The sequence below is a fragment of the Cynocephalus volans genome, chromosome 3 (assembly GCF_027409185.1).
Source record: "Cynocephalus volans isolate mCynVol1 chromosome 3, mCynVol1.pri, whole genome shotgun sequence".
In the NCBI taxonomy this organism is placed as follows: domain Eukaryota; kingdom Metazoa; phylum Chordata; class Mammalia; order Dermoptera; family Cynocephalidae; genus Cynocephalus; species Cynocephalus volans.
The window spans coordinates 137,841,488-137,863,209 of NC_084462.1; the positions used below are offsets into that span (position 1 = coordinate 137,841,488).

The following is a 21,722-nucleotide window of genomic DNA, read 5'->3' on the forward strand; positions in this document are numbered from 1 at the left end:
GGTAGACCAAAATTAGAGTCTTAGTGGCTGTCTAAAGAAACTTAAGAGTATATTCAAGGAGTCATTTAAAACAAACCAAAAAAAGCACGCACCTGCCAAACTTAGTTTCTTAATTGATTAATTCTGTATATCTTTCACAATCCAGCTGTTAAGCTAAAAACAGAATTTACAAAACAGATGGTGATAACAAGGTCTGGTTCACAGCAGTTCTGAAGAAAGAACACACCAATCCAATAAACTATCCATTTGCTTCAAAAGCCCCTAATAAGATTGTCCCTTATCATCCTACACTCACTTATGCCATGAGATTTCATACAGACAGATGTTATGGAACCATCTGTAATCCTATCCATGTAAGTACCAGGAGAATGTGCAAGCCACCACCATTAGTGACAAATGATTAAGGGATAAGGGATCATCCTTCAGAACAGTGGTTCTCAAATATGACCAATCATAAGGAGTTTTGGAAAATACATCTTCCCAAGCCACCCTCAGTGATTCACTAGGTGTGGGGATAAGCCAAGCATTAAATCTTTTAAAAACCCAAGAGATTGTGATAACCAACTGGAATGACAGCACAGGCTTTTGAGAGGCAAGCAGGCATGAGGGTTGAAAATGGACCCACTACTGGCCCTAATTCATCACCGCAAATCCTCACCACATCACCAAGTGAGAGGGTGATGATTCCTGTGGAACAGTGGTGAGGTCTGCACACAGCCAGGAAAAGATGAACAAGTTTAAAAGAGGCTGTGACAGAGATGGGACAGGGGAGGGGAAAGTGGGGACAAGAGGGGGAGTCAAGGACAAAGCTGTAACCAACTTTATCTAAAGTAGGCAGCAAGAAGCACCCACATGCTCCAGTGAAAAGGAAAGGGAAGACCTCACATCAAAAAGTTGAAAAATATTAGCCACAGTTGGATCCTACAGCCAACTCACTGGAAATCAGTTACAAGGGCAATGTGATTAAGTTTTCATAGTGCCTGACCTGAACACAAATATATCAAACCAAGACCTCAAGAAACTTCCAATCTGAGGAGATAAAAGGCTTAGTTGTAAAAATATTTGGAAATGATTAGAAGTTAAACTACAAAAGTGATCATTTACATAAAGAAAAGCTTGCAGGCTGAGAGAAAAAAATATGGTTGTATTGAAAATTAAGATTTGACCCAGGCTTGAAGGTTAGATAGGAGGAAAGGGGGAGGAGGAATTTCCTAGAAGGAGAAGGGACTATATGAGATAAGATACAGAGTGAGAAACAACAAAAGGTAAGGAGGCCTTCCTGGGTAGTCCCACTGATGGAGTATGGATGTGTTGTCCCCTACAAAACTCATGTGGAAATTTGATCCCCAATGTGGCAGTGTTGGAAACTGATTGAGTCATGGGGGTGGATCCCTCATGACTGGATTAATGCTCTCCCTGGGGGCGGGGGGATTAATGAGTGAGTTCTCCCTCTATTAGTTCCTGTGAGAGCTCGTTGCTTAAAAAGACCCTGTCACCTTCTCTCTCTTGTTTGTTTCCTCTCTCTTGCTTCCTCTCGCCATGTGATCTCCTTGTACCCACCAGCTGCCTGCTGTTTTTCCGCCATGAGTAGAAACAGCCTGAGGCCCGTACCAGATGTAGCTGTCCCAGAATCGTAAGCCAAATAAACCTCTTTCCTTTATAAATTACCCAGTCTCAGGTATTCTGTTATAGCAACACAAAACAGACTAAAACACCCATGCATGGGGCAGAAACCAGACTTCTTTCTATTTTAGAGAATGTTTCAAATTAAGTTTTATATTTAGTTCATGAACACTTTCAAGCCCTGTACAACCCTGCATTAGTCAAAACCAGTTATCATCCCCATTTTACAGATGAGGAAACTGATACTATTACTTAGAAACATTCAGTGACTGCTGAAGAAGAGCCCATTAGTTAACGTGAGAGCTGGATTTTGACCCATCTTCAGACTCCACACCAGAGCCCTGACCTTGAACCACAGGAAGTCTGAACCTGCCCTACTAGAAATACAGACTCAAACGGGAGTGCCAAGAGGGAGGAAACCTGCATCTGAAGTTGCTGCAGCCTGTAGCCATCCTTGAGGTGACAGGGCCTAGGGTCTGACTACCACCCTCTGATAACACCCTCTAAACATTTAATTGCTTCTATTAATGCACAGGCAGCCACGCATCTGCAAGGAATGGTTAGCCGACAGCCTCCAGCTGTTCTTGCCTTCAGGATTTGCCTTTATGGAGGTCATGCTTTATGGATGACAGCAAAGGAAAAGAAATCTGACTTTCTTTTTAAAAAAAGTAAAATTAGTTGTAAGCATGGGGGTTGAAGGGGAGGGAAGGGTCAAAGCCAACTGTCAGCCCAGGAGAGCAGATCAGAAAGAATGGCCTAATACCCAGAGACTGCTGGAGCCCAGAGTTGGTGCACAGACACAAAATACTGTTTTACCAACTTTTATTTGGTTTATATGAGGAAAATTTCAGTAATTTAATGCTACTTTGACCTTTACTTTTTGAAATCAAACTGGAACAGTTTCAGGGGAAAGGAGAATCCCATTTAATCTTCAAACTAATAAAAGGCCTTTTTATAAGAAAAAGAACTTCTCTAGAGAAGTTGATCCTAGAAAAATCAATGAAGAATTGCTTTTAAAACCAACTAGAAGTCTTTAATGTTCAAGATCCAAATGTTTTGTGCCTCCCGGTTGTACACAATATTCTTGCTAAAAATGTTTTCCACAAATTTAATCAAGCCTTTAGACCTAACTTTGAGTTTCCAGGAATAGGGTGGAAAGAGAAACAAGTTAAATGAAAACAAGAAAAAACAATCAGACAAATTGCAAAAATGGAATATCTTACAGGACAACTGACTTCCCTCTGATAAGGAAGTGGAGATGAAAAAGGAGGTCACAGGAACTGTTCTATATCAAAACATAATCACATTCAAATGTATGGACCTTGAGTGGGTCCTGGTTTGAAAAAATCATTAATAAAAGACATTTGGAACAACTGGGAAATTTTGAATATAGATTAGGTATTAGATGATATGAAGGAATTAGTAGTTTTTTTTTTTTTTGACCGGTAAAGGGATCGCAACCCTCGGCACGGTGTGGTCTGCACCACGCTCAGCCAGTGAGCTACCGGCTACCCCTATATAGGATCCGAACCTGCGGCCTTGGCGCTACCAGTGCCGCACTCTCCTGAGTGAGCCACAGGACCGGCCCAGAGTTAGTAGTTAATTTTACTAAGGACAATGTAAGTGGTTAAGTAGGAAAACACTTTTTAAGGTGAAATTTCACTTCTAAATATATATCTCTCATTTACTATCAGTGAGGAATAAACCATGCCAATATGACAGAATATTAATTTTGAATCTAGGTGATACGTATATACAAGAGTATGTTCAGAATGTTTGTGGAAAAACAGATTTGAAAGATAATACGAATCTTTCCACTAACTTTTTGAAATACCCTCGTTGATGTCAGTTACACAACTTTGTCTACTTCCATGTTTGAAAATTTTATACAATAAAAATTAAAAGTTAAAAAAAAAAATGGGCTGGCCAGTTAGCTATATCGGTAGAGTGTGGTGCTGTTAACACCAATGTTAAGGACTCAGATCCCCACACTAGCCAGCTGCCAAAAAAACCAAAATTTAAAAAGCACGGTCCTAACAGTGAATATTAGTTTTCTTGGTATAATGGTTTTACCAATCAATCCAACAACTTCTTTTCTAGTTAATGTAAAGCCTTATTAATAAACCAAAACCTCAAGTACCAGTAAAACTAATAACTGGTTATTATTCTGGTAGGAATGACTACAACACTCCCGGTGGGAAGTCATTAAAGGCTTTGTCTCATCAAATGGGCTGTAGGTTAGAAGACCAGATACCCTGGAGACTATACAGATGAGGAACCTGTTCCAAAATCTGCATCACAAGAAAAAAGAGAGAGAGAGAGAGAGAGAGAGACCTGTCACCATAGAAACTACTGGGGTGGCTTGAATGTTTCAAGGGAAAACAGTACCTCTAGCAAAGGAAAGGTGCCCAAAGGAGTCCAAGGTGCTTGTGTGGGCTCCACCTGCCAGCTGCAGGAAGTCAGAGTGAGCAGTCACCAAACTGACAAGCCCGCCTGAGTTGCAGAGACCTCAGTGTGGCAATTCAGCTCCTAATCCAACTGCCTCTCCATGCAGACCAGATCCAATAGTCAAGTGACTTGTCTAGGGTCATAAACTAGTTAGCACAGATGCTATGACTAGCCGAAATTAGTTATTCTTCCCATTACATTAGGATAAAGCTTTGTTGACACATGAAACTAGTTTAAGAAACACCAAAGAGATTTTAGGATCAGATCAGTGAACAGAATTTCCAACACACTATGTATGAAGCTGAAAGACTTGCATCTCCCTCTTATAAACTACTTCATTTGTAAAGGACCCCACCCCTCAAAAAGTTTATTGTGGTGGAGGAACAATGGAAGGGGAGAAAGAGATGATACTAAAATGAAAGAAAAAATAGCATGGGATAAGCACGGCCTCCATAAAGGCAAATTCTGAAGGCACTAACAGCTGGAGGCTGTCAGCTAACCACTCCTTGCAGATGCATGGCTGCCCGTGCATTAATAGAAGCACTTAAATGTTTAAAGCGTGGTGTCAGGATGGTGGCTGGTTAGAGAGGCATGATCTACAGAAGCTCTCTTAAAGCAAACTAGTAGATGGGCAAAGTGTTCACTAAGTTAACAGCCTCTCATTTGAACTCCAGCATGTATAACCCTTAATCACTGCTAATGAACGTCTTACCACAAGTGCATAAACTATATAGGTATAATTGTATTTTAAGCTGTTTTAGGGAGAGACTCCTGGTTTGGGATGTCTGTCAATGGCTTTTGTTGAACTAAGCCCTGTCTGATTCCTACCAAGAACAAATACAAACTAATACAGTACATATTGCATAAGATACGTCATGCTTCACAGCAAGGGCCATGTGCTCTTGGGAAAGCATATCCCAGAAACATTTGGGCCAACTGGACCTCAAAAAAATTCAGAGGGCTTGTCGGTTAACTCAGAGCATGGTGCTGATAATGCCAAAGTCAAGGGTTCAAATTCCTGTACTAACCAGCTGCCAAAATAAATAAATAAATTCAACCCAGAACTCAGCAACAGCCAATTTCCTCACCTAAACATGGTTGCTTTTCACACGACGATAGATAAGCAATAGTTGTTGATAAACAGAGGCAGGCATATGGCTCCCCGTGATTGGCAACCAAAACCAAAAAGGATAGTAAAAAAAAAAAAATTAGAGGACAGCAGATAATAAGGGCCAAATATTGCAAAAAATAAAAAAGAATGAGCCTCATGTAGGACTTCTGCATGGGTCTTTAGCTTAGAGGTGGGAATGAGACAGAGTGGTTTTTCAGGACTAACTATGCACTAAACTAAAATACCAAACTGTCCCATGTGAAAAAATGGTGATGGGAGATAAGAAAAAAAATGCAGGCAAGAGGCTACACCACAACAAAACCTCACAGCCATGGTAAGGGAAGATAACGGAAAATCAGTCAAATGTTTTTGGCAAGGAAGAATCCTATTTGATTTTAGAAAAATCACTTTGGATTGGAGCAGAACAAGCTAGGAGACAAGTGAAAAGGTAACTGTAATTCAGGTTAGAGATGACAAATTCAGATTCAGAGATATTCAAGTGGTACAAGGGTCAGGCTTGTAAGCACAATTAACCAAGGGGGTTAATGAGAAAGAATAACTGCAGATAAAACAAACAACCAGGTTACAGAGATAAGACCAAGTAGTAATGTATATACAGGTAAATTCATTAGAAGGGTTGACTATGGTCAGAATAAACTTTTAAAACATCAGATAAAGGAGCTAGCCCTAACGCATTCAATGCTGATCTTTAAAAGGTTTAAAATAAAACTAATTGTTTTGAAAACTTCATTAATTTTAACTCTATGGTACAGGCAATTATGAATAATATTCTACTCCTTTTATTCCACAACGGAACATAATCATCTCTATACCAGCACGGACTATTCTTGTGAAAAACAAAAAAGACTCAAAGTGAATGCCTTCTAGGTTCAGCTCAAAAGCTACTTCCTCCGTGGTCCTCCGTGATTTCTCATCTCTCCACCAGAAGCACCCACCTTCCTTCTTTTTTTTTTTTTTTTTTTTTTTTTTTTTGTCTTTTTCGTGACCGGCACTCAGCCAGTGAGTGCACCGGCCATTCCTATATAGGATCCGAACCCGCGGCGGGAGCGTCGCCGCACCACCTTCCTTCTGACCACATAGAATCCCCTTTGCTCCTCTCTGCAGGAACTTAGTGTCTGATCCGTGCAGGTACAGACCACAAGGCTATTTGAGAACCAAGACCAGACCAACCATCTTTGCTTCCCCTTAAAAAGTTAGCACAGGCTCATCCAAAAAGGTGGTGTTTGACAAATACGCACAGTTAATGTATCTTCAATTCTAAGGATTTCTTAAAATTAGGAAATAATATAATATTATTTGTTTAAGAATATACAACATTCTACAGAATGAGTTACTGGCTCAAACAAGGATCAAACAGGTCTACTCTAACTTTAAAATGATGTTCTTAACATGGATGAACCTTGAAGACATTATGCTAAGTGAAATATGCCAGACACAAAAGACAAATATTGTATGATTCCCTCATATAACGCATCTAGAGTCAAATGCATAAAGACAGAAAGGAAAATACTGGTTCCCAAGGGCTGGGAAGAGGGAGGATTAGGGAGTTATTGCTTAATGAGTACAGAGTTTCAGTTTAAAATGATAAAAAAAAGTTCTAGAGATCGATAGTGGTGATGGTTGCACAACAGTGTGAATGTACTTAATGACACTGAACTGTACACTTAAAAGTGGTTAAAGGGTTGGCTGGTCAGTTCAGTTGGTTAGAGTCTGGTGCTGATAATACCAAGGTCAAGGATTCAGATCCCTAATACTGGCCAGCTACCACAAAAAAAAAAAAAAAAGTGGTTAAAATGGTTAAGTTTTACGTCACGTATATTTCACCCCATCACAACAAAAAATTTTTCAAAAGAATATATGACATTCAAGCAATTAGACATAGTTGCAAGTATACAATAGGGAACACAACTTAGATATGTTCGTATAGATGGAGCAGAATTATGTTGTATTTTGTTTGCTTAATTGTTCAAAAAGGAGAAAATAAATTTGTACCTCTGATATGTATATACTATTGTAGTTATAAATTACTTAAAATGAAAGGAAACATTAAGAATTTATAACTGCATTCAACAAAAAGTAAAAGCCCTAAAAATAGTTGAAACAGAACTGAAAAGTTTCCAAACAGTAAAACCATTAAAATGGACTCATTTATAAAGTATAAATGACCACAATATAATTAAATATGCTTTTAGACAAAATGCACAGAGTTCTGGTTTTCGAATATCTCCCTCAAAAGATTAAGTGGGGAAAAGTTTGTTAGTTCTTAATCCACACTAGAATTGAATGTAATTTAGCTGAAATGTGTGCAATTGTCCATAGCTTCTCCTCATCAGAGACTTGGTGAAGACAGAGCACGCCTAGGGTCCTTAGGCAGGAGCTGAGGGCAGCCCCCTCTGCAGTGACGCAGGCAAGAAACAGAGAACAACTGGCATCTTTGGAAGGAGCGGAGGGCAGCATCTTCCTCCTGGAAACAGGCAAGGAGCACATCGGAAACGCCACTTCCTCACGGGTGGCCCACTACAGCCACTGCTCAAAAGCAGCTTCATGCCACAGCAGTAGCCACAGCTACCATGCAGGCAGCCCTCCAGACACTCAGCTGCAGTGACACAAGGAGAGTAACCAGCAGAGACCAGAGAAGGAAGTGGACGTCTCTCTCCTCGAAGCCCACTCCAGAGTAATAGAAGAAGCAACTGATCTGCCATGCCCCAACTTTATTTCTGAAATTAGTAATTTCTGTCTTCTCTAATTTTTTCTTGGTGAGTCTAGATAAAAGTTTGCAAATTTTTGTTCTTTTTAAAGAATCAAAAAAAAATAAAAAGGACTATTAAGCAGTCTACAAAGCACCACTGATGTAAATATTTTAATCAAACTAGCTTTACATAATTCTTTTAGGGTATGATAATCTTTACATATATTGTGTAACTTGTTAAATATGTAACTATCATTCATTTTCTTTGACAGACTTTGTTATGGGAGACTGAAATCAATCTCAAAACTCATTTTTCATTATGATCTAAGTTTTTTTTCCTTAGTTTATTTCTTTTCTGCATCTCTTCTGACAGTTTTGAATTTTCTAAATTAGATAGTTAAGAACATTTTTGTTTTCAAGAGTTCATAATACATTTCTACATTTTTGCGTGTCATCCTTGCGCAGGGGCCATGCTAATCTTCTCTGTATCATTCCAATTTTAGTATATGTGCTGCCGAAGCAAGCACCATTTCTACATTTTTAAATAAAATAAAAAACAAAATAATTCCTCTGTATAAAGACTTAGTAGCAAAATTGTTAGGTCCTACTTTATGCAAAAGTTCAGGTCTACTATTTAATGACCAGTTGTTTTCCAAATAGTTGTACCAATCTATTCTCTCACCGCCATGGATGAGAGTTCCTATTCCTCCACATCTTAACAGTATTTAACAGTCAGACTTTAAGTTTTTTTTAAATTATGCATCCTGTTTAGTGTAGAAGATGAATAAACTGTTCTGGGGGAAAAAACAAAACAAAACAAAACAAAAAAACTTTGGTGAAATATCATTAAGTCAGGATTTAAGAAATGTCTCCAAACTAAAACAATTTGATCTTGTCTTGGCTAGAATTCAGAAAGTAAGGTAGAATTCCTATGTGTTATGATTCTCACGTATGAAATGGACCTTAATATGAAATTATAACCTAGGTGCTTAAAACCTGAGGGTCTTGATGTAGATTAAAACTTGAGGGCTGCACCACAATGTATATCGACAAAATAAAATTAAAAAAAAATAAAAATAAAAAAAAATAAAAATAATAAAAATAAAATAAAATAAAATAAAATAAAATCATTTGACAGAAAAAAAAAAAAAAAACTTGAGGGCTGCAGTCACACTCACCTGGGTCCCACTCTGCCCTGTGATCTTCAGCCAGTGACTTAATGTGAGCCTCCTCAGTTTCCACTTCTTTAAGTTGAGGATAGCCTCTGAGTGACAGGAGGATCATATGGCATCACAGCTACACAGCCTTTCCCGCCTTCCCAGTTTTGGTTCCCATGCTCTTCTCTTCAACATCTAAGCCTGGCATTCCCCACCATCCACCACAACACATGCCAGAGGGAAACTCACTTGATCCTACCAGTCAGGAATAAACACCTCAAAAAATTTCTTGTTTTCTATAACTTGTCAAATTACTCCCTAACATCCTTTAATCTGACTTCCGACCATATTAAGCTATTGAAACTACTGACATCACCTTAAATCAAATCTCAGTACTCATCGCTAACATGTACAATATGTATACAGCACTTCATATATGCAGGGCATTTTCTTTAGCACTTTGTGTTTACGAACTCATTTAACCTTCACAATAACCCTATGGGATGGGTGAGTACTATTAATATTCCTGTTTTACAGATAAGGCAATTTAGGCACAGCTGGTAAACCACAGAGCTAGTAAATAAGATTTGAAGCCACATAATCTGGCTCAAGTCTACATCTTAAGATCTCCTGTCTTCCTTTTATTCCTTTTAAAACTATTTCCTGCCAATATTTACACTCTTGGACCTCCTGCCTCTCATACCCCCGTTTAGCTGTCTTTGCTGGATCTTCTCTCTCTTCTTATGACCTGGAGCTGGATGCAGACATCTAAAGTTGGGGCCACTCATCTCCTCCTGTCACTCCTTTAAGGAATGCAGGCACTCTCCTAGCTTCAACTGTCAGTCTTATACTGATAATTCACAAATTTAAACCTCTAGTCTTAAATCTGCTTAAGTCACTCCCTTTTCCTCTGTAAAAATGCAAATTCTAATTACCCTCATCTCAAAATCTGTTCCAGTTGCTTTTGCTGCATAACAAAACACACCAAGATTTAATGGTTTACAACTATTTTATTGTGCCCATGGATTCTGCGGGTCAGGAATTCAAACAGGGCACAAAGGAGATAGCTGGCCTCTACTCCACAATGTCTGGGATTTTAGTGGGGATGACTAGTTGTGTGGGAACCGAAATCACCTGGAGGTTTTTACTCATATGTCTAGTGTTTGATGTTAGCTGTTGGGTGGGATCTCAGCTAGGGCCATCAGCTGGAACACCCATGTGTGGCCACCCCATGTGGCCAGGGCTTCCTTAGAGAATAGCAGCTTCAAGGTAGCTAGACCTTTCATATAGTGGCTCAGGGCTCCAAAGTGTTTCACATTCTTAAAACACTTTCAAATTAACCCAATCCCACACTTTTTCCTCACCATAAAGGAGGGAACATATCAAGCGTCAGGTACATTTTGCACACCTAAATTCTTATAAGAGCCCTGACAAAGCAGGTATTATTGCCATTTACATAAAGGGAAACATAATAGTTAAGTTTAGAGACATGCCAGTAATTATACAGCTAATTAAGGGTCAAGGTCACATTCAAACCCAGGATCTTTTTATGTACAATAAAGATCACAATAAAGATCAAGGCTTGCAAATATATACATCTAATTATTTTTCTCTAATTTCAGGGTAAAGATTTTCAGTAATGATGTTTCTTGTTAGCTAGCCATTAAAAAGAGTTATATTCCCTTTACTCCTAGATTTAAACAACTTTGTCACAATATTTTTAATTTATCTATTTGAAAATACACGCAAGTTCTTCAAGAGCCAAAAGCCGAAAATACAGTGAAAAGTCTTGCTTCTACCCTGGTCTGCATCTATCTAGTTCATATCCCTGATTAATATGTAACCAATGGTGTATCCTCCAAATTGCTTAATACTAATCCAAACAACATTGTGCCCCGCCCACACACACACCTTTTTCCTACCAAATGCAACTTCTGCATCATTTATCCATTCTAAGAGACTGGACATTTAGGTTGCTTCCATTCGGAGCTATAGAAACTAACCTTGACAGTACATGATTGCATGTATGCAAGTCCATGTATATGTAAGAAATTCTTAGAGGCAGGATTCCAAGTAGGCTATATTCGTTCATATTTGATAGATGTTGCCAAATTACCCTCCATAAGGAGAGTTACATTCTCAACAGTAATAATTGTTTCCTTGTAACTTCAATAATGTAATACAGTATCAAATTTCTGGGTGTTTGTTGATCTAACAAGGAAAAAAAAATGTATCTTAGGGTGGTCTGCCTGCACTTCTCTCACTGAGGGTAAGGCCAGTCATCTTTCCATGTGTTTAAGAACCACTTGTATTTCCTTTCCCAAGAACCATCTGTTTACATGTCTTGCCAATTTTCAATTGTGTTGTTGGCCTTTCTTTCACATCATTTCTAGTATCTCTCTTTCTATTAGGGTTAATAGTCTATCGTCTTGGATATGAGTTGTAAATGTTTCTTCCCAGTTTGTCATTTGGCTTCATTTGTGTGAATCTTGCTTGGATCCTGAGTCAAACAAATCAACTTGTAAAGAGACATCTGTGGGAAAATCAGAGAAATGTAAACACTGGCTAGATATTTGATATTAAAGAATTATTAATTTCAAATGTGATATTACGGTTTCTTAAAAGTCTTTATATTTTAGAGATATTGAAATACTTATCAGTGAAATAACATATCTAGGATTTGCTTTAAAATAATTCAGTGGGGGAGGCTGTGCAAGGCAAGACAGATCTGTTTATGTTGATAACTGTTGGGGCTGCATGACTGGTACACAGATCATATTATTCTAATTTTTTGTACATTTGAACATTTCTACAATAAAGTTTTAAAACTGCAATCCTGACAAATTTTCTGGAGATTCTTCCTGAGAATTTTGCTGTGCCAGAGAAACAGTCACTTCAACTGGTGCCTTGGAATGATATGCCAGCTGGGTACAAAAGGAGCCATCTCACCAAACAAGTGGGTTTCTACTGGTGCAGGGTTTCATGAAGGATACAAAGGTGTCTAAAGGATGAGCTCTGGCCTAGAAATGTTCAGGAGATCCAAAGGAATCACTTTTGTGGCTTTTTACCACAGAGCTAAGTACCCTACAATTTCTATTGCGTTTATAAAATAACCACCCTTTATTGAGCTGCTATGCAAGAGCACTGTGATATGAGGAAGACATAAGATTTAAGAAGTGGTCCCTGTCTTTAAGAAATTAATTCAGACATTCATCATGTCCTCCCTATGTGCTGGGCAATTTGCTAGGGATTCAAAGAATTCAAAGAGTACAATCCCCTCTTTTCTAAAAAAAAAATCGAAAAAACTGCTATTAAGGCACTAATGGTACAAAATTGTGAGTAAATATTCTCTCCACTTTAACAGGTTTACTTCAGTTAGGATATTTTTTGCTTAACCCAATCTAAATTATACCCCAATCTAATTACCATACACTCAATAGAAAATGTATAACTGTAGGGTGTGTGTATGTATGTACGTGTGCGTGTGTATGTGTGTGTATATATATATATATATATATTTTTTTTTTTTTTTTTTTTTTTTGCATAACCTGAAATTAAGAATTGTTCATATAATCCAGGATTTATAATCTAGATCCAATGATTAGACAGTTGCCCTCTCCTGGTAAATTTTAATACTGCAGCCTGACTCAACCAAATACTGGACTCAAATTACAGAATTATGCTATAAATGAGTCAGTTGGGGAATGCCCAGGCATGGAAGAGTTTCTAGAGCTGGACAAAGCAAACAGCAGAGAAAATACAAAAGAGTTGGGGGGTGGGGGAGAAGGGAGAAGTGACTCAAATAAATTAGTAAAATATTATGATTAAACCTAAATAGAATGTCAGAGATTACAATTCTCATTCTCTACCATCTCCTCAGCTCTGTTATCTTCAAAATATGATCTTGGGAAAATTCTCTCTGTGCCACAGTTTCCTTATCTATAAAATGGGAATAATATTACCTACCCTATGGGCTATTGTGAAGATCAAATAAGGTGATACAATGTAAAGACTCAGTGTTATCATTCAGACATCGGTCAGCTCAAGCGTCACTTCACCCATCTGTGCTCCCATCACCCAGCATAGATCAAGTTCCTTTGCTAAATGTTCTCATTAAGCTGTGTTTTTAATCATCACAGTTCTCTTTCGTGTGATTCTGATTAATGTTAGTTTTGTCTGCTAGATGGTAAGTTCCACGAGGGCAGGAACCACACCTGGCTTTGCTCATCCTGTGTTCCCAGCATTCAGTGCAGTACATGATATTCGATGAATTTGTTAAGTGAAATTGTAGTAAAATTCCCAGTTAGTCTTATGAATACTGGTATAGGTTATGAATACTGGTATGGGTTGAATTTTGCTCCCCCCATCCAAAAAAAAAAATACATACATGTTGAAGTTCGAAACCCTAATACCTCAAAATTGTGATCTTATTTGGAAATACGGTTGTTACAGATATAATTAGCTAAATTAAGATGAAACATACTGGAGTAAAGTAGATGCTTAATCCAGTGTATTAGTCTGTTTCTGTTGCTTTTAACAAAATACATGGAACTAGGTAATTTGTAAAACAATGAAATTTATTGCTTACAATTTCGGAGGCTGCGGTGTTCAAAGTCCAGTGAACACATCTGGTGAGGGTTTTCTTCAGTGGTACCTTTAGCAATGCAGGGGTCTTATATGACAGAAAATGGTGGAGCAGAAAGAGCAAGCAAGAGAGAGGCCAACCTCCTCATTCTCTCTCCTTGTAAAGCCCTCAGGACCATGCCCCTGACCTCCATTATTAATCCATTCACTACTGCACGGTCCTACAATATAATCACCTCTCGCAGGCCCCACCTTTCAATTACCATAATAAGATTTACCACCCTCTTTTATACTGTCACAGTGGGAACTAAGTTTTGTGGGGACATTCAACCCAAGGCATCCAGTATGACTGGTGTCCTGATAAGATGGAAGTTTGGACACTGACAGAGGCAGATTGGAGTGATGAAGCTACAAACCAAGGAACATCAAGGACTGACAGCCACTACCAGAAGCTGGGAAGAAGCAGGGAAGGATACCACACTACAGGTTTCAGAGGAATATGGTTCTACTGGCACCTTGATCTTAGATGTGTAGCCTCCAGAACTGTGAGACTATTGATTTCTGTTGTTTAAACCATCCAGTTTGTGGCACTGTGTTATAACAGCTCTAGGAAACTAATGTAAGAACCAACTAGATGGCATTGTTTGGTATTTCAAAATTATGTGCAGTGATTTTTCCTCTCATGACAACAAAATTGTTTACGGATAACTCATTTTTAAAAGAAACTATTAGGATTGGCTTTCCTTTCCTATTCTCAATAACTTAACAGCCTTACTCTACTTTGACTACTCTCAAATTTCAGTCGTACAATATTTCAACAGCCTTATTTTTTCTTCTTTATTCACAGAGCTCTTCTTGGCAACAAGCAGAATAAGTCCTAACTACATATTTACAAACTAAATTAAAACAAAAATTATCAGTGAATCAAGATTTAAATGAGCTATGCATACAAAACAGCACTTCTTAATGACAAGCTTAACTTTTCTATAACATACTTTAAAACTTGAGGTATAAACTCACCTTTCACCAACAGTATGGGAGGAAATAGTAAATAATTTGACTTTTTGACTTTTTCCCCCCCTTCACACTTTAGAAGTTGTTACAATTCCTAGCTCACCACAGTAGTCTGATTTAATCAATCAGGGAGGTTTGTGATTAAAAAAAGAAAACTTTTTGTGACTGCTACCACATTTCAGTACGAAGGGACAAAGTATCATTTTTGCATAAACAAAGTATCTGACTGCCTTGCCTTGTATTTAGAGAATAGATACAATCTTACAGTGAAAATGGTTGAGGCAGGGACATTACTCACTGTCGGTGTCTGTGCCTCACCTCTTCAACCCTGGTGAGGAAACAGTCAAGGAGTCAGTCACCTCTGGTACCATCTCCTCATGCTGGGTTACATACACACATGCTTAACAAAATTTGGGACACTATCAACATAATCTATGAAAACTCTCTTGGCAGCAGGGATAAGACAAGCTAAAACCTACTTTAACTAGAAATGTGACAGAAGAGTCAAGACTGTTGTGTATTCCCATAACTTATAAAAAGGACAATTGATGGGACCAGTTATACCCATTTAACCTTTGATAGATAATGCTCTCTAAAAGGTTGTTTCCATTTATACCTGAGAAAGGACAGGGAATGGAAAGGGTTAGCCACCGGGGAATGAAGATCAAGGACTTCGGGAAATAGTAGACCCTCCAGTTTAATTAAGTGTAGGTTCTTAATAAAAGAATAGTGTAAATACCTAGAAAAGGTGCCTTATATAGAAAGGAGAACTAAGGTAAGACCTTGAATATGTAAGAGAACTAGGACGTGGCTAAACTGAATGGGGACAGAAATAAAGATGAGCTGGTCTGAGCTGGTCCAAGGATCAGCCCATGATGCTAGATTCAAAGGACTGCCAGTTGCTGGGAGAGGTTGCTGGGAGAGCATCTCCTCCAGCCCTCCCTTCTAGCCACAAGCTACAGCCCAGTAGTGAACAGTAACCAGGAGACCTGCACAACCCTGACACAGCCCTGTCATAGGCGACCACAGATGCTTTCCAAGGTACTTCTTGGAAAGTACAGGAAAAGTACACTAGGCAAGCATTATAGAGAGAAACTGCAGTGTAGGAAAAACTAAGAAAATCCCAGAGCACCAGAAACTGAAAGAAAAAAAACTTGGAGAATATAAAATACCAACTTATTTTATATTTTACAACACTTAATTCATCACTATTAAAAGAGTTAACATACAGAATACAGAGATATAAAAAATATAAAGTCCTGTATCTTGTTTACAAGCATAGAAAAGTGAGTTTCAAAGTTCCTATCCAAAAACAGTAAGTTATTGACTTATGCTCACAAGAAATAAAAATTAGGGAGGGTGCAAGATTGTTTTCTCTATTACTCTCTCCTTCATTTTCTACAGACTTAAAGACTTGGGTCCCCTCCCACTCCTACCAGTATCCTTCCTTCTCTCTCCCACCCAGGTTGGTCCAAGACCTGGAAAGTCACCATTTCAGGTTCATTCCTTTAAGTTCAGTGTTACCCTTGTCCTCTCTACTGTTTTCTCTCTAATTATATATCTCTAAAAAGAAAAAAAAAATACTGAATACTTATGATCCTCATGATCCCTTAGATAGAGGCTTTCAAACTTTTGACTACAATCCAGTATTACATCTGGAGCCAGTGCACATACAAAAAAAATCATACTTATAAAACCTACACAGGGCTGGCCTGTTAGCTGAGTTGGTTAGAGCATGGCGTTGTAACACCAAAGTCACAGGTTTGGATTCCCATACCGGCCAGCTGCCAAAAAAAAAAGAAAAGGAAAACCTATACAGAAGTTCCTCAAAACATTTATCCTTACTACATGTAATAGACTGATCTTATCCATTCTGCTCCACATTTTAATGTTGCTGACCCAATTCACAGTTTGAAATACTTAGTACATAAAGTACACTGATTCATCTATGTAGCAATATAAAGAAGTAAGTAGCTAAGGGTTCTGCAGTCGGGCTTCCTGGATTCTAATACTATCTCTGCTACTTGTAAGCTGTCACCCTCTATGCCTTAGTTTCTTTGTGATGGAGATAAAAAGAATAGTGTTTGGGGCTGGCTTGTTGGCTCAGTTGGTTAGAGCACAGTGTTGTAACACCAAGGTCAAGGATTTGGATCCCCATACCAGACAGCCATCAAAAAAAAAAAAAAGAAAGAAAGAAAGAAAGAAAGAGAATAGTGTTTACTTAGACCATCCATATAAAGCATTTAACCCATACAAGGCATTCAATTAATGGTTATTAATAATCGTAAATAGTCCATGGACCTTTTTTATTGTGGTAAAATATACATAAAATTCATTTCAGCCATTTTTTAAAGGCAAGTCAAGTGAAGCAGTGGGAGTGGAGAAGGAATAAAGAACAAAGAAATTTGTAACTGCTTGTGATCAATTATTTGAAAATACAATTTCAGCTATTTTAAAGTGTACAATTCAGTGGCATTCACAGTGTTGAGTAACAATCACCCTCTAATTCCAGAATATTTTCATCACCCCAAAAAGAAACCCCAGACCCACTAAGCAGTCACTCTCCATTCCCCTCTCCTCTCCAGCCCCTGAGAAACACTAATCTGCTTTTTGTCTTATGTCCGTGGACTTTTTTTTTTTTTTTTTTCTAAAGATGACCAGTAAGGGGATCTTAACCCTTGGCTTGTTGGTGTTGTCAGCACCATGCTCAGCCAGTGAGCGAACCGGCCATCCCTATATGGGATCCGAACCCATGGCCTTGGTGTTATCAACACCACACTTTCCCAAGTGAGCCACGGGCCGGCCCGGTCCATGGACTTTTTAAACAATAAATTAACACTTGACTAGAACAGTTTTCTAAAATGAAATGGAGTGTTCTTTGGAGTCATTAGTCCTCTTTAGCTGAATCCTGTTCATGAAATAAACTTCTGCTAACCATTTCTCAAGTAAACCTGTGAGTCACTTTAGGTAACTCTATGACCTGTTTCAAGGTCAGAAATTTCTCTCTTTGGGTAATTAGATCTACACATGCTAATCTACAGACCACTCCCTATGAACTCTCTTAAGGCTGGAATCCCAAAGGCTGACCAAAGTTGTGGAGTAGACCACTTTCTGTATCTGCAAGAGGCAGAACATGCAAGGCTCTAAGACGTTTCTTCATTACATCGTGGAGTATCACCAAAATCAAACAAACACAACCACCTAAGAGTTGAACCCACAGAAAACCGAATGTTCATTCTTCATTATTTGTATTTTGAAAATTTGCTCTTGAAGCTCCAAACTTTTGACATTAAGGGGTAAAAAACTGAACTTGGACACAGAACTAGAGGTTAAGTTCTTGGCTTTAGAATATAGTATTTTTAAAAAATGCTGACCAGTTAGCTCGTTGGTTAGAGCTCAGCCTTCTAACACCAAGGTCATGCGTCTGGATCCCCTCACCAGCCAGCCGTCAGGGAAAAAAAAAAAATGTAGCACGATTTCCCTTTTGGGTCCCACCCCTCTCACACCGATTTCCACACCCTTCCTTTGGGGTGTGGAAGACTGGGCAAAAATAACTTTGTTATTCCCAGCATCTATTTGGCCAAGTCGCTGGATACTCATTCAGGGAAATAACAGGAGCAGGGAGGTTACCTTTCAAAACTGCACTGCTTTTCTTTCAGAAACGGTGAAGGCTTAGGCCAAAGATATGAATGTCACCAAGACGCACTGAATATGTGGGCTGGAAAACAACGTCTTTGGTCCCATCCGTAAATGCCAGAAGGTTTTTGTTTGTTTTTAAATAATAACGAGGGGCTGACCGTTTAGCTTACTCGGTTAGAGTGTAGCGCTGGTAACACCAACGTCAAGGGTTCGGATCCCCCTACCGGCCAGCTGCCAAAACCAAAATAAATAAATAAAAATAACCAACATTACTCACCCAGCAAATAGACAGCAAAATCCTGTCGTTTTCCGCTCCCTCTTCACCCCGCCTCTGCTCCCTACCACTCTGACTGCTTCCCCACCTCTGGGTGAAAGCCGGACACGTCTCAAACGTGGACAGCACTGGGTCCCCCCGGCTTACTTGGGGGAGGGGAGCGAGGGGATGGAAGGAAAGAAGGCTTTAAGCAGCAAACTCGCTCAAAAAACCCCACACCTCAAACTCGGGGGAAATCCGTGCCCAGAACTGTGCCAAATAGTGGGAAAGTCTTGAGCTGGAGTGAACTTGAGGTGGAAAAAGAGAATTACAAGTCTGCGAAGACCCCGGTCCCCTGCAAATCGGTGAGAGTTCGGGTCCCCGAGTTCGCGGGGAAGGATCTCCCTAGGGCTTCATCTACCCAAAATTAGGATCTCAAGAGAAGTGACGACCCGCTTGTTGTCACTTCAACAACCGCCCAGGTGATCCTTATCATGGGCAAGTTTGGAACCGCTCCTGCCTCGAGCATCCCGCCCCGGGCACTCAGGCGAGAGGGGTCCAGGCTGCCGCCCACGGGGGAGCTCAGTGACCGCGGTCCCGCCCACCTGATCCCCTGCTCCCGAGGAGAGGGCCGCGTGCTGGGAGCAGAGAGGACCCTGCGGGGGCGGCTGCAGCGGTTACCCTGGTGGTGAGGCCGCTGCCACCTAGGGCGCCCGAAATGCGCCCCCACGCAGGGCCCTTGCCCCGGGCTGGGCGGCGGGCCAGGGCCGAGGGCGGAGTTCGGAAGGTGACAGCGCTCGGCTCGCTCTGCCCAAAGTGAGGCAACTCCAGAAACTTCCTGGAGCCGGCGCGCGCTTCCCGCAGCCACCTTCCCGCGCCTACGCGGCCGGCGGGAGCACCGACCTGAGATGGTCTCCTGGTAGCCCTTGGTGAAGAACTGCATGGCCGTGGCCGCCCTCCAGGGCGTCTTGAGCAGCCCCTGCCGCTGGGGGTCCTCGCCTAGCAAGCTCAGGATGGACGAGTAGGCGGCCGCCAGGTTGGGGAGGTTCAGCTCGTTATCCTCCTCACTGCGAGGCCGCTCGCCTTTCCAGCCGTCCGCGGGCTGGGCGCTCTTGGCCTCGCGCCGCGGCGACTTCTCAGCCGGCCGCGGCGGCTCCCGCTCCGAGAACCTATTGCTGCATCTGCCGCCCCGGGGCTTCTCCATGGAGCCTCCCCTACCGCTCGGAAGGGAACCTGAGGCGCTTCAGGGACTGCAGCTGAACTTTGCCGGCGGCCGCGAGCAGTGGACTGTGGCCGGAGTCACCCGATGAAAACAGGTGAACAGCCTAGATACGAGCTCCGCGCTAAATGCAGCAGCGGGCTGGCGTGCCCGGCAGAGCCTCCTCTTATAGCCCCGCTGCTCGGCCGGCGCCGGGAGGCGTTCCCATTGGCCGGCGCCTCCTCGCGTCACGGCGCTCGCCCCGCCCTCCGCGGGCCCCCCAGCGAGGGCGGCTGCGGGAGGGGCGTAGGCCGGGCTCCACCGCCGCGGGGAGGAAAGGCCGCTGGTCCGGACTGAGGCGCCCGCAGGCGCACGAGCCCCTCCTGCGCCGGCCCCTGAAGCGGATTGGACCCCTCGGGAGGTTGCAGGATGAACTGAATCCGGCGTCCCGGAGCTGGAATGTCGGCGGAGAGAGGCACGGTAGGCCGGTCATGCCTCTCTTCTCTTAGGTCAAAGAGCGCGCTCATCAGAAGAGCTCTGGCCCCCTCGCCCTGTGAAAGATGAGCCTACAAGTGGCCTTGCCGGGGAAGACACCGAGTTAAGTGGTTCCCAACTCGTGTTTTGGGGTTTTTTTCTTTCTTTTTTCTTCTTTCTTTTCTTTAACTCTTGTGTTTTTAAGACACTAGAATACTGTGACTTGAAACTCTTGTGTTTGTTAAAAATATGTCCAATTCACCTGCCACCTACAAGAACCCTCTGGTCCCTGTCAGAGTGTCCTTTATGTGAGTCACTGTGTCTAGGAGGATAGTATTTGGGGTGGCCAGAACTTTGACGCTGGAGAAATCGTTTTGCAAGCGAAGAAAAGGGGTCTTTCATATAAAACCCACTGGCGTGACTGCCAATGAGCTCGGTTGGTTAGAGCAAGGTGTTGTAATACCAAGGTCAGGGGTTCAAAAAATAACCCATTTGTGTTTTGTGGAAAGTGATGTGCAAAGCTGCTTTCCTGAGTTGGTACAAATTGTGAAATGCTCAGAATAGCCAAGAGTTGGAACCGGCCAAAATGTCCTTCCACGGATGACTGGATAAATAAAATGTGGTATATATGCACGATGAAATACTATTCGGCCACAAAAAAGAATGAAATTCTGCCATTTGCAGTAACACGGATGATCTTGTAGAAAATTATGTTAAGTGGAATAAGCCAAACACAAAGACAGAAATACCACGTTCTCACTTACATGCCGAAACGAAAAAAGTTGGTCTAATGGAAGAAGAGAGTAGAATAGTGGTTACTGGAGACTGGTGGGGGGAAAGGGAAGAGGGGAGTTGAGGGGGGAGTCAGTGAATACAAATTATTAGAGAGATAGGAAGAACAGGATCTTAGGTTCTACAGTAATATAGGGAAACTACAATTAACAACAGAGTACTATGTATCTTTGAATAGCTAGTCAAGATGATGTTGAATGTTCATGACACAAAGAAGTGACAAATGTTTGAGGTGATGGATGTACTAAGCACCCTGATATGATCATTGCACACAGTATGAATGTACCCAAATATCATATTGCACTCCATAAATACATACAGTTATCATGGGTCAATTAAGAAAAATAAATTTATAAATAAATCCTAGAGAGTAAAATAGTGGCTACCAGACTCAAGGAAAGGGAGGGGTGAGGGGGGGCAGGGAATAGTTGGTAGACTGGTACAAAGTTACAAAGTTACAGTTAGATAGGAAGAATCAGTTCTGATGCCCTAGGGTGACAGTACATAATAATATTGTATTATATTTCAAGATATACAGAAAAGAGGATCTTGAATGTTATAACCACAACGAAATGATAAATGTTTAGGTAATGGACATGCTAACTATTCTGATTAGATTATATATAATATATGCATGTATTGAAACAACAAACTGTACCCCATAATGATGTACAATGAAAAAAATATAAATTTAAATAAAGAAGAGAGAAATGCTATTG

The 21,722-nt window shown here is 40.7% G+C and overlaps 1 protein-coding gene and 1 non-coding gene across 3 annotated transcripts in view; both read right to left on the reverse strand.

The window, feature by feature from the left end:
* The window catches only part of GCH1 (GTP cyclohydrolase 1), a 44,928-nt gene extending 25,044 nt beyond the window's left edge, over nt 1–19,884 (reverse strand). For both annotated transcript variants that reach the window (XM_063090379.1, XM_063090378.1), the window contains exon 1: nt 19,443–19,884. In XM_063090379.1, the coding sequence (XP_062946449.1) occupies nt 19,443–19,743 (301 nt within the window). In that variant the 5' untranslated portion in view covers nt 19,744–19,884. The remainder of the gene's footprint in view (nt 1–19,442) is intronic.
* Nucleotides 8,312–8,419, reverse strand: LOC134374167 (U6 spliceosomal RNA). The gene has a single exon (XR_010023042.1). It is a non-coding gene; the product is annotated as a U6 spliceosomal RNA (small nuclear RNA).
* Nucleotides 19,885–21,722: the final 1,838 nt, after the last annotated feature.